Below are 24,729 nucleotides of genomic sequence, written 5' to 3' on the forward strand. Positions count from 1 at the left end.
ATACTACCGATATATCCCATGCGATAACCGATATATATCTATATCCCAAGGGTGCGATACATTACGCGATTACGATATTTAAAACATTGGTGCCAATATTGGTTTTCGGTTATTTTTCACGAGAAAAACACCCATAACGGCCTGTTATGCCCCCTGTAAAGGCCGCAACGGTCCATTATGGGGCTGATACTAGTTTTCAGTTATTTTTTTCAATTTAAAAAAAAAAAGAGAGACTATAACGGCCATTACAAGGGTCGTAACGACCATTACAACCCATATCGTAAAGTTAACGGTGGTGGCTGTTACAGCCACTGTTACCGTTATGGAATTACCTTGCTACCAGGGCCCTCAACAACAACCCCTTTCCCTTTAGACTGGTGTCTGGCTTTGTTGCATGAATTGCTTGTGGAAGATCTCCGGCTTCTGGAACCAAAGGCAGCGTATCTCCGCCCAGACCTGATATCCTCGAACTGCTTTGTCCTAGAGGAAGAGCTACCTTGATACCTATACAAAAGGCTTGACAAAATCGCCTCATCTTCGTCCCCCCCCCCCCCCCCCTCTCGAAAATCACCATGGGAAACACCTAGAGCATACATATTTGAAGATCATTGAACGGGGAACGATGGGCCATCTATTTACACCGAACATGGTTCATCTTGTTATTCTAAATGTCGAATTTTCTCTTAGACATGATGGAGCTGATTGGTAGACTTAATGATGTTTGTGTGGGAGGGCCTAGAATTAGATTTCACACGTGTACTATTTTGGCAATTGTGCCGCAAATTGTCCTCAATTTTCTCCCTGCACTAATTACCTGAGCAGATTCATTCTTGAATATTTACCCACTTCCTTTTCTAATTATATAGCATTGAATGCATCTGTTGTTGGATAACGAGGAGCTACGAGTGATTAAATGGTTTTGTATGTGTGTAGTTTATTTTATTTATGTATCTATTTATTTATTGTTTGAGAGATAATGTATGTAGTTTATAATTTGCTCTCTTGTTGAAAGAACTTAAAACTGTCTCCAAGCTTGTTAACGAACTTGATATTTGATGAGTGTTGTTTTAGTGTTCTTGCTGCAAAATCATTCTCAATAAATGACCAATGCATATGATTTTGCAGTCTATCAATCAGAAACGGCAGATTGTTTCTTTGGATCTTAACCTTGTTCAGAAAAAGTGGCATTTTCTTTGTATAACTCACAGCATTGGAAGAGCTTTTTCTGGGGGAAGCCTGCTGCGGTGTTTTATGGATGGTGATCTTGTATCCTCTGAAAAATTCAGGTCATCTATACATTTTTATCATCTTTCAATTTTCATTTCCTCTGATTTTCTCCTAAAAGTATTCACAATAGTTATCCTATCATCTTACCTAGCATGATAACTTCATGATGATTTCTTGAATTCGCTTTCATGTTCTCAGGTATGTGAAGGTTAATGATGTTTTGACACGTTGTTCAATTGGAGCAAAAGTAGTTCCTCCTCCAAATGAAGAAGACAACTCTCTGTTCCCAATGAAAGATACATTTCCTTTTCTTGGTCAGATTGGTCCGGTTTATATGTTTGGTGATGCCATTTCTTCTGAGCAAATCAGGGGTATATACTCCCTAGGACCAAGTTACATGTATTCTTTCCTTGATAATGACATTACCCTTGCCTCTGATGGTCCACTTCCCAATGGAATTCTTGATGCTAAAGATGGTCTTGCATCGAAAATCATTTTCGGTTTAAATGCACAGGTCACCTTCCTTTTCTGGAGATAATGACTATTGCATAATATGATTTCTTGTTGGTCCATTAACTGACTGAAAATGAATATTGGCCTTTATTTTTGCAGGCCAGCGATGGTAGGACGTTGTTTAATGTTTCCCCAATGCTTGATCATACATTGGATAAGAATTTGTTTAAAGCTGTGGTTATAGATGGGACTCAGTTATGTTCCCGCCGCTTGCTGCAACATATCATTTACTGTGTTGGGGGTGTTTCTGTATTCTTTCCACTCTTGACTCAGTTTGATAAGTCTGAAGAACCAGAAAGTGGACATCTTGAATATACATTGCTTAGATCTATTACAAGGGACAGACTAGCTACTGAAGTTATCGAGCTCATCGCTTCTGTATTAGATGAGAATATAGCAAATCAGCAGCAGATGCATCTTCTTTCAGGATTTTCAATCCTCGGCTTCTTACTTCAATCAGTTCCCCCTCAGCAACTTAATTTGGAAATTCTTTCAGCTCTGAAACGCATGCTTAATGTTGTGGGAAACTGCGGTAAATATTAATTGGCTATTCTTCCCTATCTCGTAATAAGCACATCATGGTCATCATAATAGCCTTGTCCCATCTATTTGGGTTTGGCTATTGTCAATAAACATATATGATCATTGGGAAGCATTCGTTTCTCTCTACATATATACAGTTTTCCATTCTCTTCCATGTAACAATCAGATTGACTCTCTCTCTCTCTCTCTCTCTCTCTCTCTCTCTCTCTCTCTCTCTCTCTCTCTCTCTCTCTCTCTCAGGCATGTCAGAGCTAGTGAAAGATGCTATTTCGAGGATATATTTGAATCCCCATATCTGGGTATATGCGGATTACACAGTACAACGTGAACTTTATATGTTCCTCATCCAACATTTTGAAAGTGATCCAAGAATGTTAGCAACTCTGTGTTGCCTCCCTCGGGTTATTGATATAATACGCCAATTTTATTGGGATAAATTGACAGGTCGATCTGCTTTTGGGAGCAAACCACTTTTGCATCCCGTGACTAGACAAGTGATTGGGGAGAGACCAGGTCAAGAAGAACTTCATAAGATCCGCCTTCTTCTATTAAGTCTTGCTGAAATGAGTTTAAGGTAAAATAATGTGCACTATAATTTCTCCTAAATGTGCATGTTTACATTTCCTACACGTATGTTTTCAGCCATTTTTGTTTTACTGTCAATGAAACTTACAGCTTAAGAAACAATTTAGCCACCTGGACCACACTGCAACCTGTATTTTTTGGCAGTTCAAACCAAACAGGTCGAATAGACAGTCTGACCAGTTCAACCCATGACAAGTATATATATATAAGTAGTAATTTATGATAAGGCCTGCCAGTTCGCTTGCAGGCTCCTGTTTGAGGCCTAAGAAGGCATTCTTAAGTTTACATACAAAGTCTGGTTTCATTTCTACTTTAAATCCTTCAGGTTGTAACATATATACTTCTTTTAAGTTGCCATAGGGAAATGCATTTTTTTTACGCATCTAATTGCTTTAGAGGCCACTTCTTAACAGAGGCGGCTACTGCAAGGATGGTTCTGATGGTGGCCATTTTGGCGACTGGACTAAAGGTTGATTCATAGTCAAACATATTCTTTCAAATAACAATTAGCGACGAGTGTAGCTTTTTATCTTTCGACTTCCCTATGCATGTAGCACAGTTGGAGTTGGAGTTGGCATTCTTTTCGTGTGCATAAAATTTGCAATGGATTCAAACCCCACTCTATTTATTTTAACTTTTACCCATAAGAGGTTGTACTGGAAGGTCCAACGGAGTGAGATAGCCAAACTGGATGCATTGACCAGTTGGACCAACCAGTTCAAATGGTTTTTGCCCAAAACGGGTTCCTAGGTGTCATGACCTGTTCCCATTGCTGATTCCAGTCCAAACCGGCGTTTTAAGTATCGACGATAGCATTTGATATATTCCACGATAAATCTTATATCCCACATGTGCGATACGAAACGCACAAGGAATGCGATACTGATGGGGACATCACGCGCACACGCACACACAACCCCCCCCCCGTACGCATGTAGAAGGAGGGCCCCACCATCGATCTGGATCGATGACGACATCCAGGGAGGGCCTCCTAGTTAGAAGACTGAGTTTTGGTTCATTGGAGTGGGCCCGGTAGTCAAGTAAAGCTCATCATGGGATCTCATGATCGTGGCCCACTAGTTTGATTAATCTCATATTTTAGGTTTTGCTTATTAATGTTATTTAGAATATCACAGACACTTTAGATTTCTTTAATTAGTTTTTATTTTGGTTTACTTCATCACCAAGTAATAGGTTGCGCACATGGTGCGAGTTTTGGGGTGTAGGGTTTTCTTATAAATAGGCACCCCTTGTAACTTTTGGAATTCATTGAAGTTTAATAAAAATTCTGCATTTTCCTACTCTGAGTTTTTGAGTTGTGGAAATTCAATTGGGTACAAAGCCCTCCCTTTATTGAAGGGCTAACTACCGAAAAATCATTGATTGGGAGTTTCAATTTCGAAATTTGAAGGAGATGGGCCGAGTCGCGGAAAATTGTAAAAAAGAAAGGATAAAAAATTCCCAATTTTCTGGCAAATTGGTTGCAATCTTTGTGTCCAAACATAAAATCAAACATGTATGTAACCTGATCTAGTGATTCTTCTTTTGCTTTTGAATATATTGCTTGTGTTTCCTCATGTCTTCTTACATTTATAAATTATATGAATAGACTTTGAATATAGTTGCATCAATTCAGTTAGACAACTCATAGATTAGGACCCCATACAAAGAAAATATATTATGTGCACTTGTTTTTTGTAATGTTTTGATTTATAAGTGTGTATTGATGTCTTTTTTTAACAATCACTGAAGTTTCATTGAAAATTTGACCAATTTCCCTGTGTTTCCCCATGTCTCTAACAACAGTGATACATTATGCGCATTGTTCGTATTGTTGGCAAAAAATCGATATTATCGCTGATAATTTCGGTATCACTGGACTTGTGATACCTAAAACCCAAAAAATCGTCTCTTCCAAATATCAGCGATAATGTTGATGACAACGAAAATATCGACAATCTGACAATTATATCTCTGTATATAGCCTTAAATTCAAAAGAAGAAGAAGAAGAAGAAGAAAGCAAAGAAAAGAAAAGAAAAGGCGAGAGATATTAGATTAGATAGATGGAATCGAATAGAACCATACCTATGGAAGGAGAATCGAACGGAGCAAATAATGCTAAGGGAGAATCAAATTGAGAGCTACTTGCGTTGCAGTGGCCGCCGCGGAGGGAACCTACATCGACTTTTAGGGTTTTGGAAGGAGAGGTCGAAGCTCTTTTAGTTTTTACTTTTTAAAATTTTTCTAAAATATGCGTTTTTCACTATTTAAAAGCATGGGTCACCACCGTTTTGAATGAAAATAAGACTAATAGTTTAAGTAACTTTTTAATTTATGGATATAAATGTTTTAGCAGAGGCTCATTTTTAAATTTTTTTTTTTTAAAGTAACTTTTAATTTACTTTTATAGTGTGAGTTTCACTTCATGTAATAAAAGTGGTTCACCACCACTTTACAAACAAAAAATGCAATTTTAAAGAAAAACTAAAAAATTAAACAGAATGGGATAGTTAGGGCCGAGGATTAGGTGCACTCGAGCCTAGGCCTCACCCAAGATGGTGCAACCCTTATTGTGGGGCCCACCATGATCTATGCATTCTATATCGACGTTGTCCAACCGTTTTTCCAAAACGTTTTAGGGCATGAGCCCAAAAATGAGATCCAAATCTCAGGTGGACCATACAACAACGGTGATTGAATGCCACACCATTAAAAACTTCCTAGTGCCCACCTTAATCTTTCCATAATGTTTATTTGCCAGCCAACCTGTTGCTAAGGTCACATAAACATGGAAGGAAAAAAGGAAATATCAGCTTGATCCAAAACTTTTGTGGCCCATTTATTGTCAATCACCATTGTTTCCTATGATAAGGTCCACTTAGAATTGAATATACTTCATTTTTAGGTTCATGCCCTAAAAGGATCTTGTAAAACAAATGGATATAGAATACATAAATCAAGGTGGGGGCCACCGTCTCTGGTGAGGCCAAGGCCGCACCTAATCCATGATTGGATGGGATGAATGGGATGGTTGGATGGATGTTTGGATGGATAGATGGGATGGATGTTTGGATGATTGGATAGGATGGATGCTTGGATTATTTAATGCGATGGATGGATGGATGGGATGGTTGGATGGATGTTTGGATGGATAGATGGGATGGATGTTTGGATGGATAGATGGGATGGATGTTTGGATGATTGGATAGGATGGATGCTTGGATGATTTAATGCGATGGATGGATGGATGGGATGGTTGGATGATTGGATGGGATGGTTGGATGGATAGATGAGGTGGATATATGGATGTTTGGATGATTTGATGGCATGGATGGATGGGATGGTTGGATGGTTGGATTATTGGATATATGGGATGGATGGATGATTTGATGGCATGGATGGATGGGATGGTTGGATGGTTGGATTATTGGATATATGGGATGGATGGATGGATAAATGTTTGGATGATTGGATGATTTGATGGGATGGATGGATGTTTAGATGGATAGATGGGATGGATGGATGGGATGGTTGGATGGTTGGATGGATGGTTGGATCATCGTGCATATGTGTTTTGTTTAAATTATATGCTTATTTATGCATGGTTGTAAATTGTATTAATGCATTATGCTTGTTAATTGGTTTAATGAGATTTGAGTGATTTTTGTGCTACTATTGAACTGATTTCTTATGACAACACATGCTTTTAGGCATCTCCTGAAGTTTCATTGAAAAATTACATCATTTTCCTATGTTTTCCCGGCATTTCCAGTTATCTTGGCGATAGCGATATTATATCTTTATCTCCAGCCAGTGAAACTTGTAGTGACACCGACAACTCGAACACTGATTATGTGATGCAGCCGATATATCCCATGCGATAACCGATACTTATCCGTATCCCAAGGGTGCAATACATAACATGATACCGATATTTCGAACACTAGTCCAAACCAATACAACCATCTCGTCTGATTCTGGTTTTGAAACACCGCTTTTTAGTATTAACCTTCATCTAATATTTTTATTCAAAGATACTCGGTTATGTGCAGGCAGACTATTGCAGCATCTGATATAAAAGCCCTTGTGGCCTTTTTTGAGAGAAGTCAGGATATGGCATGCATTGAGGACATATTGCATATGGTTCTTCGTGCCATTTCCCAAAAGCCATTGCTAATGTCTTTTCTAGAGCAAGTCAATTTACTCGGTGGCTGTCACATCTTTATTAATCTTCTTCGGAGGTATGCAACCCCTCACCTCGTGGTTCAGGTTTCAATATTGATTGCATCTGTGTTCCTTGTTACGTCATTTCATTCAACACTAAACTTGTTACTAAAATGAAGGTTCCAAACAAGGTAGTTATCTACAAGAAATGTGAACTGGCTTATGACATCCATGACCACATTTCTAATTCTTTCTTGAAGTCATGCTTTAATTATTTTAGCTTTTTTACACATGTTGTTTCGGAGAATATTCTCCTATAATCCATTTGTCCATGTGACACTCTTTTCACTACATGGCAGCTAACTCTGTTGTTATTCATCCAAAAACAAAAAACAAAACAAAACAAAACAAAAAAAAAAAAAGAAAAGGGAAAGAAAAACAGTTGACTCTAGTGTCGGCCATTTCTTTTGATCATATGTGTCCTTGATTTACTGGACCTTATTGTAGCCAATGATTGTAAGACTCAGATGCGTCCGATGTCATCATAGTCAGCTCGGATTCAAGGGTACTGATCCAGTTTGATAACATGATTCCTCCCTGCACTCTACTCAGGGCCAAAGGAATCTATCTGAATCTTCGAGTCACAAAACTATGATTGTAGCCATGACTTATTGTTTATTACCTCTCTGTCAGGGGATGGTCATGGCAAGTATTTTTTTATTTTTTATTTTTGTGGTGATTCTTTTGTAAAATTGTCTAGGAAATTCTATACAAACAAAGAAAATGATACTTTTGAGAAGCTTGTACGTGTTACTGGAACAGCATATGAACGCCAAGCTACTAATTAGACATGGATTACATGTAAGGGCAACAAACCTAACACAAAGCATAAAATAAAGTATCTGGGGAATCCTGAAATACTGATTCTCCTCATCTACTCTTGTAAAAAAAATGTGCTAAAATACAGGCATGTCCTCCCTTTAACATATAATACATAGAAGATATTGTAGATCCTAATAGTTATTGGTATCCACGAAAAATATTATGATTCTTTGATTAAATCCATCAATCTTAATGATAAAAAAATAAAAATAAACAGAAAATAAATTATTAAGATACTAACATAGAGATAATTGAAATAAAAATGGCAAAGAGAAAAACATTTAGGAGCATTTGAACATTTGATAAATTTATTTCAATGAATGTGAGCATGGCATGTTGACTGTTTACTAGTATCATGGATGATAACTGACTAGAAATGATTTAGCTTTGTTTTGTTGCACAACTTAAATGATTGGGGCAAATTTTAGGTCAATTTCTTGCTCATTGAGGTGTGCATTTGAATTTTGAACATGCTAAGATCTCATGTAGAAAAAAAAACGAAGCAATGGATAGTAATTTCAGGTAATTGATGTAGAAATGGGATCAGAATCAATTTATATCATTGAATTGATCTAACGAATTTACCCAAACTCAAGTTTTAGTTTGAAACGTGTCCTTCCAAGAATCCAGCCTAACTCGGCCATGCGTTTCAAATGTTTACAAATATTACCTTACGTTGTATTTCACAGTTATAAGTTATATTGTCAAAATATTGTCAAATTGTGTTCTTCTATACAATGTTATGCAATAGCTTTATATTGCCACTTGATGAACTTTGATATAGAAGAAAGAGTCTGTTTTCGATCTAGGATGCGATAAAGCCCCAAGCCCTGATGGGTTCCTGTTAGTATTTTTTCAAATCTTTCGGAAGATTGTCAAGGGGGATGTGCTGGCTTTTGTGTTTCAATTTCTTGAGACAGATGAGTTGCTGAAGGAATTGGGCAGTTCTTTTTTTGTCCTTAACCCCAAAATTGAAGGGGCCTCTTCCCTCAAAGACTTCCACCCAATCAGCCTTGTTAAAGTTATAGCCCATAGTTTTAGGTTGGTCCTACCTAAGGAGATTTCTTCTCAGCAGATGGCTTTTGTAATTGTAACCAATTGGTAGATTGTTGATTTCTCTCTTTTATCTCATGAGTGTATTGACTTGTTGCCATAGGGCTGGCTCGAGAGGTATAGTCTATAAGTTTGACCTTGAAAAAGCTTTTGACCATGTCGACTAGGATTCTATGCTGGGTAGGTTAGGTTTTGGGGTTCAAGTGGCGTGGATGGATGCGTGCTTGTGTGTCCTCCGCCCATCTGTCTGTCCTTTCAAATGGGTCCCCTTTTGGTTATTTCCAAGCATCTAGGGTTTCCATCAAGAGGACCCCCTTTTCCCATTTCTAGTCATCATTGTTTCTGAGGCTCTCAGTTGGATGCTCATCAGAGGGCAATCGGTGGGTTTATTGTAATGGTGTTTCCCCGATCTCCCATCGTCAATTTGCAGACGATGCTATTATGGTCTTTTGTAAAGCGGAGGAGGCCAAGGTTGTTAACGTCCGTAAATTTTTTCCAATGTTCTGAGTTAGTTTCTGGGCTCAAAGTTAATTTACCAAAAGTGAACCTTTGGGGTTCAATTTGGAGGGTTGGGAAGTTGCTTCTCTGGCAGATGTGGTGGTTTGTCATGCTGGTTCGTTTCCCACAACTTATTTGGGCTTCCCTCTCTAACTTGGTAAACCAGCTTCCTACCTTTGGGACACTGTCATTGAGAGGATGGAGTGGAAGCTGGCTCCTTGGGAGGGAAGCGGCTTTCTTTGTGTAGCAGAATTACTCTGATTAAATCTGCCCTTTCTAACCTTCCCATATATTTTATGTCTATCTTTCAATGCCTAAGGCCATTCTTCGAAGGTTTAGTAAGCTGCACAGAAATTTTCTTTGGCAAGGGGGAGACCAGCAAGACAAGCTCCACCTTAGCAGGGACGAGGTGTGTAGACATTTTGATGAGGGAGGGGCTAGTTTACAAATTTTGGAGGATGTCAACTCCGTGCTTTTGGGCAAATGGGCTTGGAGGTTCATAGTGGAGGAGGATAGCCTCTGGAGAAAGGTTATAGTGGAGAAATATGTTGCTTCTAGCTCAGGTAGATGGACCAAGGAATCGTCATTGTGTAGGGATTCTTTTGGCTGGAAGTCTATCTCTCATATGGCTCACAAGGTTCTTCTAGACACAGGTTTTTCAGTAGATCATGGGGACAAAGTGAAATTTTGGGATGATGTCTAGCTGGGGTCTCCACCCTCAGATCCTGGTTCCCCCTTATTGCTGGCCTTTGCTCAAACCAAGCCTTATCTGTCGCGGAATTATTCCTCCCCCCCCCCCGCGGGGTAATGGTGGTTCATGGGTTTCTTCCATGTCCTCAGACCTGTTGGATCCTGAGATCAATGAATTGGCTAGGCTGCTAGCTCTATTGGAAGGCGTTCAATTATCTCCAGACATGCTGGACACCCCCAACTGGTTGAAAGACAAATCAGGTGTCTTCATGGTTAAATCTTTTCTTAAGGTCGTTCGTGGGATGGGACTAGACGTGTACTGCTCCTTTACATGCCCTATCCGGTGCTACCGTGTTCCGCCAAAAGTGGCAGCTTTTGCGTGGTTAGCTGGCAGAAACCTAATTCTTACTGTGGATAATCTCCGTAATTGAGGGATGATGTTGTCTAATGTCTCTCTCTTCTGTAAGAAGAGTGAAGAATCAGTGGAACATCTTTTTATCCTCCATTCCTTTGCATCAGGGGTATGGGATAGCATCCCTTCAACTTTTAAAGTCATTTGGGCCATGCCGTCCTCTATAGGGGAGCTCTTTCTTGCTTGGCATGGGGGCAGCCCTTCTCCTGCAGATAAATGGAAGTGGCAGATTGCTTTGCTGGCAGTCTTATGGTGCATTTGATGGGAGAGGAATGATAGGTGTTTCAGGGACAATAGCCATTCCTCAGCTTATGTTGTAAATAAGTTGTTTTCTTTGGTAAGGGAATGGGATCCCTGACCTGGGGTTGGGGTGTTTGTATCTTTAGCTTTCCATTTTTCCAGTTTTTCTGCGTCTCTGTTTTTGCCCTTTGTGCTTTTCTAATAAAATTCATCCTTTAATTTTTTAATTTTTTTTCTTTTTTCGACATAGAATACGTAAGAAACGCCACCTAGCTGCTCACAAGTCAATGCTGCCACACTGTTAATTGATCTGTCTCAGATATCTGTACTTCGGTTTTGAATATCAAACTCGAAGTCTTTATTGTTTCTGATGTCTCTAACCTGTTGAAGTTGAATAGCAGTGCTGCAATCATTTGATGTATCTTTTCATGCATTGCATTCAAGATGACTTTTATTGCAACCATTTTATGTATTTTGACTTTTCTTATTCATCTCAGAGAAATGGAGCCAATTAGACTTCTGGGTTTGCAGTTTCTGGGAAAGCTTTTGGTTGGTGTTCCATCTGAGAAGAAGGGACCAAGATTTTTCAATCTTGCTGTTGGACGACCCAAATCTCTTTCAGAGAGCCAGAGGAAAGTGCATACAAGATTTCAATCAATTTTTTCTGCAATCTCTGATAGATTGTTTATGTTTCCGCAAACAGACATTTTGTGTGCCACATTGTTTGATGTGCTTCTTGGTGGTGCTAGTCCAAAACAGGTAATTTGATATTAGCTTCTAGTTTTCCTTCAGTCAATAGTAGTAGCCATTTCATTCATATTGTTATATATATATATATATATAGAGAGAGAGAGAGAGAGAGAGAGAGAGAGAAAGAGTGAGAGAGAGAGAGAATCCCTGATATTATCCATATCTCTAGCTTAGCGATATCGATAACACTAGTCGTATCAAAAATTTCAGGTGTCGCTTGTATCACCAATATTTTCAACTGTCTAAATTCCAGGTGTCACTTGTATCGCCAGTGTATCAGCAATATTTTGATAATATCGGTGATATTTCGATAATATTGTCAATGTATTGATATTGCCAAAAATCTATTTACTAAAAAAATTCCATTCCAATTTTCTTAATGGGGCATGTTTGTATGATGAAATGCATGTTCGCATGTGTGTGAATGCATGGATGGATGGATAGATCATGGATGAATGGACGTATGGTACCTGCATTTGTTTTTTATAAACTCATTTTGGTTACTATTGACTGATTTCTTAAGACAACATATGTTTTGAAGCCTCTATTAAATGGAAACTTATTATGTATGCACTATTTTTTGCAAAATTTTTTATTCCTAAACATGCAAATGTGTGTATTTTAACATCTCCTGAAGTTTCACTCAGTGTTTCAAATAGTGCCCAATCCCATAGTGTACACTATGTAGCATAGCGTGGCTGTAGTGCTATGTAGCATCCTAAATAGCATAAATCCCCTGTAGTGTACACTACAGGGGTCGTAGCGTATGCTGCAGCTATGTAGCGCGTAGCATACACTACAATGTACTATTTTACTAATTTTTAAATTTTTTTCATGTTTTATTTATATATAATGTTGAGGAATGGGACACTTGTATTGTACTTGATACTTTTAACCTATGGGATTTTTATTTCTTTTCATAATTGTGACATGTGGTTTCAATTAGACATTATTAATTAAAGTGGTTTGCTTAGAAAGTTGTTGATGTGATAACTATTTGATTTGGTTTATATATGTGGATTGGGTTTTGATAAACGATAACTAATAACTTGTTTGAACATGCTTATAATTGATAAAATGAATGATCTTTCAGGCATTTTTATATATATATTTTTTCCTTTTTTCCACTATTTATTATATTTGTCCTATTTTTAAATTAAAAAATAGAAGTATCGTGTAGCTTACGCTACATGCTATAGAGGGCTGAGCGCTACGCATCACGCTACTGCAGTTTAAAACACTGGTTTCACTGAAAAATTCTACCGTTTTTCCCATGTTTCCCCAAATTTCCGGTTATCATTGATATTATCGATGATAACGATATTGTTTCCATATCGCCAGCCCGTGAAACTAATAGCAATATACTGATAACTCGAACATTGTACACACGCACATATAGTAATAGCAATCTGTATTGCACTGTTCGTTTAAAAAGAAAAGAAAAGAAAAGAAAAGAAAAGAAAAAAAACAGCAATCTGTAATGGAAATTTAATTCTAATTGTCTGGATGGCTTGGATCTCTATAGGTTTTACAGAAACACAGTCAACCTGAAAAGCAAAGGAATAAAAGAAATGGATCCAGTGGCTTCTCTTCCCACTTCTTTCTTCCTCAGACTTTGGTTCTCATTTTCAAAATTTTGTCAAGCTGTGAGGATATGCGTACAAGAGGAAAGATCTTAAGAGATCTACTTGATTTGATTGACTCGAATCCTTCAAATACCGAAGCTTTGATGGTATGCACATTTTTCTGTTTTGGTGTATGGTCTGAATTTCTGATAATAGCACCTACTTACATGAATCTTTTAAATAGGAAAATGGGTGGATATCTTGGTTAGAGACATCTGTGAGGCTTGATGTATTTAAGAACTACAAAGCCGACTCACAAGTTCAAGCTGATGGTTCTATGAAAAACGAGCAGAATCTCGTGAGAAGAATATTCTCTTCTGTTCTTTCCCACTATATATGTTCTGTAAAAGGTGGCTGGCAGCAACTAGAAGAGACAGTGAATTTCTTACTGTTGGACTCTGAACAAGTACGTCAGAAGTCTCCTGTCATGTCATGCTTTGAAACTCAATTACTTTGTATTTTGTAGCTCCTATTCTGATCTTGACTGTTTTGATAATTAGTCAAAGGTTTATTCCGCTTCAACTATACTCATCTTAATAGCATCAGTAAAAATAACTACACTCATCTTGACATATGCAGGCAGATCATTCGCACCAACACTTGCTTCGGGATATTTTTGAGGATTTAATAGAAAGGCTGGTAGCATTATCATCTGAAGAGAACATTTTTGTCTCCCAGCCATGTCGAGACAATACATTATATCTGTTAAGACTGGTTGATGAGATACTTATTAGTGAAAGAGGTCATAAGCTTCCGGTATTCTACATACCCCTTGATGGTTTGATTTAGATGCTTTTTGAGATTGAGTGAAAGTTTTGCCATGTTAGTATTAATCAGAAATTAGTTCTCCGTACTAGCTATATTACTAGTATGAAATAATTGCTCTTTTTGTGCACAAAAGATTGCCAGATGTGAGTTGTGACTAATATGAGATCTCCCTCTACATTTTTTATTTCTTTTGGTAAAATTTCTCGCAGTTTCTTGAAGGTAGCTTTCCCTCTGGTATTTCCCCTGATCACCTGGAATTGGAAAGCCACAAAGACATCAGCTCTGCATCAGTTGAGGCCGTGCAAGGAGAAGTTGAGGGCCAACTTATTAGGTCGGTACAAGTACAACATCATTTTAAGTTTGTCCTTGAGATTGCAAATACTCTTTTCTCATTTCTCATGATTTATTTTCTTCAGATATGTGTCCTTATAAGTCGTATAAGTTCCCTAGGTTCATTGTATTTGATGCTGTGTTTTGGACTGTTACAGTTGTCTATTTCTATCATGCCTAAATCCTTCAAATCCCCCAAAGTACCCATATTGGATTTGACAACAGGGGGTTATGGGCTCCATTCCAGATATGGCTTTAGCCTTGAATATTTCATATAAAAAATTTTGTTGATCTATTTTAAAAATAAATTTAAAAGTAAATTATTAAATCTGTCATTATGTCCCCACACCCTAGGATATGAGAGTTAAGTCCTACATAGACCTATACTTGTACTTGAAATCCATATTCATACCCAGTGATTTAAATGTCGATAGTAGCAGCCGACCAATACTATCAATATCGCATGTGGCCAATATGATATACAAGAGGAGTTATTAAATTCCCCTATATCGCATAAAATGTCACAATGTATCGTTGACCATCTGTATCGTCGATACATATGATGCATTGCGATACATTGCGATATGTATTAGTGATACATTGTAATACATTCCCCTATCGGAAATCTGAAGAAAAAAATAATCACAAAAGCCTCACAAAAAATATATCTCCCAATTTTTTTGTGGGGAATATGTTTTATATTTTTTTAGAGAGATAACAACAATTTATTAGAAAAGCAAGCCAAGCGCACTAAAGAATACATTACACTTGGATCTCCCTAATAACGTTGTTGACCAGAGAAGTTCTATTCTGGAAGCACCTCCTATTGCGATTCCCCCAAATAACGCAAAAAACCCCCAAAATGAGCAGCCTCCACATCACTTTACCCACTTTTCCCACTCCATGCCAAGCCCACAAAAGCTCCACAACCAAACTCAGCATCACCCAGGCAAATATGGAACACCTCCAAAAAATGGTCCCACACCTTACAAATAAACGAACAATGAATGAAAGGTGATCAACCAACTCCGCCACTTCCATACACATTAAGCAAATGTTGGAGAGAATAAGAGATCTTCTTTGCAAGTTAGCAATGATAAGCACTCTCCTTCTTTCCACTAACCAACTGAATGCTGCCACCCGAGGAGCTCCATAAAACCAAGAATGATACGGGAATGGATGGCTGTGAGGTGCACCATGAATCAAGTTACAAAAAGATCTAATTGAAAGCCGACCGGAACTCTAGACATGCTAAATCAACGAGTCTTCTTCTTGGACCACGGGAATCATGTTCTTTAAAAGACCAAAAAGCTCCACGATCTCTTCATCTACATATTCCTCCTACAAGGGCGAGACCACACCACCGATCCACCGCAAATCGATTAGCAATCCTGCACCAAGATATCTCTATTCAAAGGAGTAAGAGGGAAAATTAGATAGAATGCCCGATCTTCGCACCTAAACATCGGTCCAATAGCAAATTTGACTCTCGGTTGAATGGGGACTCTTTCCATTGGTTCTTTCTACAGTATAGAAAAAAGCATCAAGCAGAACAAAGACGAAGCGTCCTTTCCCAACTCCTTAGAACATAATTGCCAGTTCTTGTGCCCTTTGATTGGGCGGCTAAGTCTTCCCTAAACTGATTGTGACTGTTCTTGATGCAAACCCAAAAGCTGCCACGACTGCCTATGACTTGCCCCAACATTGCAAATGACGGTTCTTAGCTGAGCCTGAATGGACAAAAGAATGTGGGTCAATGTCTCACTACTAATCAAGCCAAAGCAACTCAACTTGAAAAAGCTACTTCTTCGACCCACTCTCTATCATGTGGTAGTAGGGAGGGAAAAAGCATATACGCCCCATCCCTGTTTCTCGCCAAGAATATTAAGAGGCCAAGGTGAGCTAGCTTTCAACGGTGGATCTAGTGGAACCATCAGGGGGAGAAGGGAATTGATGGAGCGAGTTAGCACTAAAAAACCAGAGGTTGCACGCTCAAATGAAACACCAACTTGTATTTGCTTCATTCGACTGGAACAACTTCCACAAGAGCCTTGGATCAGACATTGGCTCGAGCCCATTTCTTTGCTATTATAAATTCAGGCTTTAGTGCGGCTTTAAAGTTGTTGCTTGCTGGCTGAAAATTCGTTGCACACTAGTGCATTGTAGTTTTTCAGCTGGGCTCCTACACGCTACTTATATTATAGTAGCCAACTTTAAAATGTTAGCGTGTCGTCACTAGATCGGGGCTTTTCATCACTAAATTGTGCGTGATAGCTTAACTCTACATTGCCCGACATGCCTGTTGGTCTAGCGCGCTTACGTTGAAAAGCCGTATGCTGCTTGCTGCATTAGATGTTTAGATCTAAAGAATCCATGCTTCTCCCGGAGCGAGACTCCATCCAGAACTCAAAGAAGAAAGAGCTAGGCGACCGACGGGCAAAGAAAGGGGCGAGCAGGGCCTCGTTGAGATGTTCTTCTTTCAAAGAGTTTTGCCAAGAGAGCAAGGGCGCCCTTCTAGGGTGGGGTGTTTCCTTTCAAATGACAACCAATATCATAGTTCTCATTGAATCTAAACTTCAGTCGATTGATCGGGGGATTGTCAAATCCATTTGGGGTCGTAGATTAGGGGATTGGACTACTCTCGATTCCTCTAGGGCTACCATGGGTATCTTTTTTATGTGGAACCCTTCCCTTTGGTGTAAGGAAGATAGTTGGGTGGGGTCTTTCTCAATTAATTTGGTATTCCGTGAAATCTCCTCTGGTTTCAGATGGATCCTTTACGAAGTCTATGACCCAAATAATCCTTCCTTTTGGGACAAGTTATCTCGTCTTCGACAAATGGCAGTTAACCTACTGCGTTGATGGTGACTTTAATGTCATTCGTTTCACCCATGAGAAATTGAATGGAGGTAAGGTTACTCGAAGCATGCGGGATTTTAGCAATTGGGTCATCAAACATGGTATGGTGGATCTCCCGATAGGAAGTATTCAATTCACTAGGTCTAATGGGCAATCCCCTCTGGTGATGTCGTTACTGGACATGTTAATTGTTTCCCCTGGTTGGATCCAGAAATTCCCCTTGTCTTATCAAAGAGGATTGCCAAGCCTATTTCAGATCATTTGCCCAATTCTTCTCAAAGTGAATGAGATTAATTAGGGTCCAAAACCCTCCCGCTTTGAGCTTTCTTGGCTTGAGGTCGATGGGTTTCGTACCCTAGTTTCTGATTGGTGGTCTTCCTTCCATGTTGTAGGTCATGTTGGCTTTGTTCTTTTAAAAAAGATGAAGCTACTGAAATCTAAGCTAGTTATTTGGAAGCGTGAGGGTTTGTACTTTCGGGAGCAAGAGATGGATGCTCATCTGGGGGAGATCCAGGTGTTGGACATTATGGAGGAAGCGGGAACCCTGTCGGATGATGAAATCCTAACCAAAACTAAGTTATCTTCCAGTTACTCTTCTAGGGTGAAAGACCTTGAGAGAAAATTGCGTCACCACTCTAGAGCTCTTGGGCTTAACGAAGGTGATAAAAATACCAAATACTTTTATGGTATAGCTAGGGCTAATTGTATCTCTTCTCTAATAGTCGATGGAAAGAAGGTTTCATACAAGATTCTACCTCTACTCTAAGGCTATCATTCAATTCTTCTCAAATATGTTGCCTGATGATGGGAGAGCTAGGCCATCCTTAGACAACCTAACCTTCAAAGCTCTCTCATTTGAGGAAGCGTCCAAATCGAGGTGCTTGTCCAATTGGAGGAAGTTAAGGAAGCAGTTTGGGATTAGGACAGGATAGCCCGAATGGTTTTCCTTTGGCCCTTTTTCAATCTTTATGGGATCTGATCCATAAGGATCTCTTTGCTTTTGTGGTCGAGTTCTTTTACTCTGCTCGGTTTACCCCGGAGTTGGGCCGCACTTTCCTAGCCCTAATTCCCAAAGGCTCTGTCACGAATTGTCTAAAGAACTTTAGACCCATCAGTCTGATTGAGAGCCCCTGTAAGATTGTTTCTAAAATTTTAAGCCATAGAATTAGACCGATCCTGGAAAGAGTGATCTCACCTTTCCAGAGTGCTTTCATATTTGACCAGCAGATCCTCAATGGTGCTCACATAACCCATGAGTGTTTGGATTCTTGCCACAGATCGGGCACCAAAGATGTGGTTTGTAAATTGGATTTAGAAAAGGCCTATGACCAGTTTAATTGAGATTTTTTAGATCATATGTTAAGCAGAATGTTATGTGTCTTCGGCCTCATTCTCTGCCTTTATTAATGGCTCCCCCTTTGATTTTTTATTTTTATTTTTAAATCTTCTCGAGGCCTTCGACAAGGGGACCCCCTTCCTCTTTGTGATTGTTTCTGAAGCTTTGAGTGGAATTCTTTCTCCGAGCCAGGAGGTGGGTCTCTTCAAAGGTTTCTTTTGTGGCCAATTTTCTGGAACATATTTCTCATTTGCAGTTTGCAAACGACACCATTATATCATGTGAGGCTAAGCAACATGTGGTGTCCAATTTAAGGGCTACTACCTGTTGGTTCGAACCGGTCTCTGGACTAAAAATTAACTTGTCCAAGTCTGAGATCCTTGTTATACATACATCTTAGGAGGAGCTCTCCTCCCTTGCTAACTCTTTTGGCTATGGCATAGGAGCCTTCCCTTCCTCTTACCTAGGTCTGCCTTTATGTCTGGGCAAGCCTGTGATTCATCTTTAGGTTGTGGTTGTGGAGGGAATGGGAGAATGGAATGTAAGCTCAGTCCTTGGAAGAGAAAATTACTTTCTTTAGGGGGTAGACTTAGACTTATTAAAGATGCCTTACCCAACATGCCTCTCTACTTCATGTCTTTGATTAGATGTCCAAAGGTGGTCCTTAATTGGATAGACAAACTTAGGCAAGTTCCTGTGGCAAGGTGGAGCCCCCAGTGACAAATTTCATTTTCTAAATTGGAAATATGTTTCTCTTCTGACTAGTGAAGGGGAGCAGGAATTGGGAGTCTTGACCTGTTTAACTCTACTCTGTTGGGAAAAAGGGCCTAGAGAATCAACACTAAGGAGTCTAGCTTGTGGCGTAGAATCGTCACTAATAAGTATGGGTCTGATTCCCACGGATTGGTGGACCAAAGACTCGTCCTTGCACCGTGTTTCCCATGTGTGGAAGGCTATTTCTAGGGTTGATCCTCTTGTGTTTCATGGCGCCAAATTTGTTATTGGGGAGATTTCCGGAGTTAGATTTTGGGAAGACACTGGGTGTAGGACTCCCTTCGCAATTCTAAAATTGATGGCATGGTTCTCCTCTTATCTCGCTTATAGGGCTTACTCTACTAGTCCGACTAAGAGGGACTTGCTGTCTTGGAGCCTTGACAAGTTTGGGAGATTCTCAGTCTGTTCCCTCTACTATAACATCCTTCCGTCTGTCTTTGAGGATAGAGGTCATTGTTCCTCCATCATGTGGTCTCTTGGTGCTCCACCCAAAGTCGCTACCTTCGCGATGGTCGTCGGCAAGAAGAGGATCCTGATAGTTGATAATCTCCATAAAAGAGGCTTGATGCTCCCCAACGTATGCATCTTATGCTTCTCTACAGAAGTATCTGTGGATCACCTCTTCATCCACTATTTGTTCTCTAGGATTGTTTGGTCAAGCATTCTCCGATCATCTAGCCTATCTTGGGCAGTCAATTGAAGTCCTCTTCTGGTCTTGGCATGGAGACTCGGGTGGTTGCTTGTCCTTCCCAAAATGGAGACATGCTCTCTTGGCTCTATTGTGGTCCCTCTGGCTTGAGAGAAACAACAGGGCCTTCCAAAACCAGCAAAGTTCGGCGAATAGGGTGCTATGTCGGGCCTTTTGTATGTTATCTAAGTGGGAGTGTTGAGGCTTTTTTCTGGGTTGGGTTGTATTTTGTTTTTTCCTCTCTTTCTTTGATTATTGTTTTTATGTTTCTTTTCTTTTTTTGTGTTGTGTCTTTCTTTGTTGGCCTTTGGCCTTAATAAAATGCATCATCTTTCGAAGAAAAAGACCCATCTTCACTCATTTCTTTTCTTTTTTCTAATAATGAGCTTTTGATCATCGCATGTTAGTTTAGTAGTTGGCTTGTTTCACGAATGGTTTGATTAATGATTTAGCCAACTACCAAAGCTAGATGGTTTAGTATGTAAGTTGATTTTGTTTTATTGTTTTAGCTCCGGTTTACTTTTCGTTTTCTTTTGAAATTTGAAGTGGTGTTGATTTTGATTGCTTAAAAAAATCAACATATATCTATTGATATTAGTTACATATCTAATGCGGATTCCTTGGAAGTGTTTCTTCTGTGTAAATGAAACTAGAGGAATGTGTGAACCTCATTTAATTTCCTTTTTCATTGTCCATAGAATGAGGTGCATCATATTGCAGATGACTTGGGTTTAAATCAATCAAGAAAATTTTGACGTATTATTTTTTTGACGAATTAAATTCTTGATCTTTGCCCAAATCTTGTCTGAATCTTAACCTCATTACCAACTGCCTCGCTAAATCCTACTTTACAACAATGACCCAAAGTGATGTTTACCTCAATCTGTTGAGAACTTGGTTGCAAGCAGTGTTCGAAATATCAATACTATCGGCCGATATTATCGTTATTGCTGCACAGCGAGACAAAACCCATCCGACACCCCCAGAAATTTAAAAAAAAAACCAAAATTCTTTTTATCGTGCGATATATCGCACGATTTCTTTGCAAAATCACCGATATTAGCAATACTATCGTGTTGTATCCGCAGATTTACCGGAAAATCGGGGGAATCTTTCTTAAGAGGAGATTTCGGTACCTGGGAAAGAAGATTGAGTGATTGGAACCGTGGGGCACTCAGGGTTCCGAGATGACCGGAACCCTATTCCTGTTGCAGGGAGAATGGCTTCAGAAGCCTTTTTTAAGGACACCATCTTCTTTGAAAGGTGGGAACGAGCAACGCTTTGAGTGGCGGAAGCGGATTAGCTGGTAGTACACCACAAACCAGTTATATAGTTGTTGTACTGACGTTAGCAAGTTCTGTGGGTCCCATTATGAGGTATACATTGTATCCAAACCGTCCATCTATTTGGCGAGCTTGTCGTAAGTCTTGAGCCGAAAAATAAGACAGATCTAAAGAACAAGTGGACCACACTGAAAAATGCAGTGGGAGATTGAACGTCTACCATTGAAAACCTTTTGGGGTCACAGAAGTTTTGGATCAATATGATATTTGTTTTCCCTCTTAATCCAGGTCTTTGTGACCTTATGAACATATTGGATGGAAAATAAACGTTATGGTGGGCCCTACAAATGTTTTAACGGTGAAAATCATTATCACAGCCGCTATATGTGGTGTGGTCCATTTGAGCTTTGGATATGATTCATTTTTTGGCTCATCCTCTAAAATGATCTCGCACAATGGATTAACGGTGTGGATATAATAAATACATCATTGTAGGCCATGTAATTTTGATCTCCTTTGAATTGATCATACAATTCGGAGCTTGAGGAGTGTCAGCGCTCGTCTTCGCACGACACATACCCACAACAGCTATATAGCTGGTGTGTGGTACACCAGCTAATCCACTTCCGTGAGTGGCCACATGATGTATGGGTCTTATCCACACCGTCCATCCATTTTTTTCATATCATTATAGGGTATAAATCCAAAATTAGGCAGATCCAAGGCTCAAGTGGAGTACACAATGGGGATTAAACTCTTACCGTTGAAAACTTTTTGGGGGCCACAGAAGTTTTAGATGGATCTGATATTTGTGTTTTCTCTTCATCCAGGTCTACGTAACTTTATGAATAGGTTGGATGGAAAATAAACATCACGGTAGGCCCTTAAAAAGTTTCAATGATGAGAATCATTATCACCGCTGCTTCCTGAGGTGTGGTCCACTTGAGCCTTGGATCTTCCTGATTTTTGGGCATATACCCTAAAATGATATGAAAAAACGGATGGACGGTGTGGATAAAAGCCATACATCACAGTGGCCAATCAAAGGTGCTGCCCGTTCTCAGCTGGAGACGGGCTGTGGTAGGACGCAGTCTGGGTAGTTTTTTAATTGATGCGCACAGATGGACAGGCGTGTGTAATGGGATCTGTGGGACCCGATATATTGTTTATCCAAGTCATCCATCCATCTTTTCATATAATTTAAGGACATTATACGAAAAATTAAGCAGATCGAGATCTCAGGTGGACCATACCAGAAAAACTGGTGAATGACTGTTAAAAGTATTTTATAGGCCACGAAAGTTTTGGTTTACACTAATCTTTGCATATTTCCTTCATTCAGTTTTGATTGACCTTATCAACGATTTGGATGACAAATAAACATTAAGGATCTACTTAAAGTAGGCATTGATATATTTTTAATGGTGAACGTTCAATAATCAATGTTTCATGTGGTGTGGTCCACGTGAGATTTTATTTAATGTTTGGAAAAACGTTCTAAAAGGATCCGTAAAAATGAATGAACGTGGTGGATATATAACATATCATCAAAGGTGGGCCCACATAAATGTATGTATTGTATATCCATTTTGTACATCCATTTGGAGAGATTAGTTTAGGTCATAAGACAAATAATAGGTCAAATCCAAAGCCCAAGTGGACCCCACCACACAAAACAATGGGGATTGAACTCCTACTATTAAAAACTTTGTGAGGGCAATAAAAGTTTTCAATCAAGCTGATATTTGTGTAATACATTATATTTGAATATAGTTGAATTAGTTCAATCAGACAGCGTATGGCTTATGACCCTATACAAAGGAAACCTATTGTCTGTACTCTTTTTTTTTCTTTTTTCTTTTTTTGAGATGTTATGATTTAAAAGTGTGTATTAAAGTCTTTTTTAACCGTCCCTGAAGTTTCATTGAAAAATTCAACCATTTTCCCAATGTTTCCCAAAAAATGCGATAAATTATGCGATACAAACGATATATCCCATGCGATAACCGATACGTATCTATATCCCAAGGGTGCGATACATTGTACGATACCGATATTTCAAACACTGGTTGCAAGAACCTTCTACATACGGTCCACTCCTGCTTCCCAAGCTTGCACTCGCTAACAATTTTGAAGCAACTGTGCTGCATCCTCGCACCAAATGAGCTCTTGCCTGCTGCTTCACACTTTATGCAACTATTTTGTGATTGTTTTGAGAGTAGTTCAACAAAACAGGATTATGCTGTCCATTATCATGAAAATTGAGATCTTGAGTGGATTTTTTTTCTTGTTCAAAAATGGTGGGTTTGGTTCTTTTTCAATCATGTCAATTATTGTAGTAATCAACATTTTACTTTTGTGTTCATTTGCAGTTGAGAGCCAATCATCACTTAAGATGCTTGAGCTTATTATGGTTTATGGTGTAAAAACACATGGGCATGCCTTTATTTTACATGCCAATGTTATTGCCTTTTTTCTTACTTTATGATTACTGTTCTTCATGGCTCATGCACCCATTTATGATCTGGAACCATGTCACTTGCAGATATCCACAGGGCTTTAAGCAACCTTTCTCAGATGAAGATGTAATGGAAGATGGGTGGTGGAGTTTATATGACAAAATGTGGGTTCTTATTAGTGAGATGAATGATAAGGGACCAAGTAAGATTTTCCCCAAAGCTTCAACTACAGGGGGACCCTCTTTTGGCCAAAGAGCGCGTGGCTTAGTAGAATCATTGAATATCCCTGCTGCTGAAATGGCAGCAGTAGTTGTCTCAGGAGGAATTGGCAATGCCCTGGGCGGAAAATCAAATAAATATGTTGATAAGGCTATGCTATTGCGAGGAGAAAAATGTCCAAGAATTGTTTTCAGACTAGTGATCCTCTATCTCTGTGAATCTGGTCTAGAACGAGCATCAAGATGTGTGCAGCATTTCATTTCACTTCTTCCTTGTCTTCTCACAGCTGATGATGAGCAAAGCAAGAGCAGATTGCAGCTTTTTATTTGGTACGTTTTTCACTATAGAATCGTAATGTTATACATGATTTTTTTCCTTCAAAATTGATCATGGAAGATTCTTTCTTCATTGAGGTAAATGGAAGAATCATAGGTTAATTGCATGACTTTATCTTATACGGTTGTATCTTCTCATACTTGTCTCAGGTGCTTGCTCATTGTGAGGTCACAATATGGAATGCTGGATGATGGGGCCCGTTTTCATGTTATATCACACTTGATTCGAGAGACTGTTAATTGTGGGAAGTCCATGCTTGCCACTAGTATCTTAGGAAGAGATGATTCATCTGATTCAAGTAACAATATAAAAGAAGCTGGCTCCATTGACAATTTAATTCAAAAAGACCGAGTTCTTGTTGCGGTATGTCACAAACTTTTACATGGTGCCAATTTGTGTCTACATTCTGTATCATGTTTATTAATTATTGGGATTTTCCCTTGGAACTTATCCCGAATATTTGAGCTGAGCTATCTGTGCTGTTAGCCTGGATG

General features: G+C 39.1%; 1 protein-coding gene across 5 annotated transcripts in view; it reads left to right on the forward strand.

Moving 5' to 3' along the window:
- Positions 1 to 24,729, forward strand: part of LOC131218702 (BEACH domain-containing protein B) — a 115,381-nt gene that overhangs the window by 74,152 nt on the left and 16,500 nt on the right. For all 5 annotated transcript variants that reach the window (XM_058213413.1, XM_058213411.1, XM_058213409.1 and 2 more), the window contains exons 18-29: positions 1,126 to 1,286; positions 1,426 to 1,741; positions 1,840 to 2,272; positions 2,524 to 2,857; positions 6,922 to 7,110; positions 11,306 to 11,567; positions 13,084 to 13,290; positions 13,368 to 13,589; positions 13,763 to 13,939; positions 14,161 to 14,282; positions 23,767 to 24,228; positions 24,385 to 24,598. In XM_058213413.1, the coding sequence (XP_058069396.1) occupies positions 1,126 to 1,286; positions 1,426 to 1,741; positions 1,840 to 2,272; positions 2,524 to 2,857; positions 6,922 to 7,110; positions 11,306 to 11,567; positions 13,084 to 13,290; positions 13,368 to 13,589; positions 13,763 to 13,939; positions 14,161 to 14,282; positions 23,767 to 24,228; positions 24,385 to 24,598 (3,099 nt within the window). The remainder of the gene's footprint in view (positions 1 to 1,125; positions 1,287 to 1,425; positions 1,742 to 1,839; positions 2,273 to 2,523; positions 2,858 to 6,921; positions 7,111 to 11,305; positions 11,568 to 13,083; positions 13,291 to 13,367; positions 13,590 to 13,762; positions 13,940 to 14,160; positions 14,283 to 23,766; positions 24,229 to 24,384; positions 24,599 to 24,729) is intronic.

Source organism: Magnolia sinica, chromosome 11 (assembly GCF_029962835.1).
Source record: "Magnolia sinica isolate HGM2019 chromosome 11, MsV1, whole genome shotgun sequence".
In the NCBI taxonomy this organism is placed as follows: Eukaryota; Viridiplantae; Streptophyta; class Magnoliopsida; order Magnoliales; family Magnoliaceae; genus Magnolia; species Magnolia sinica.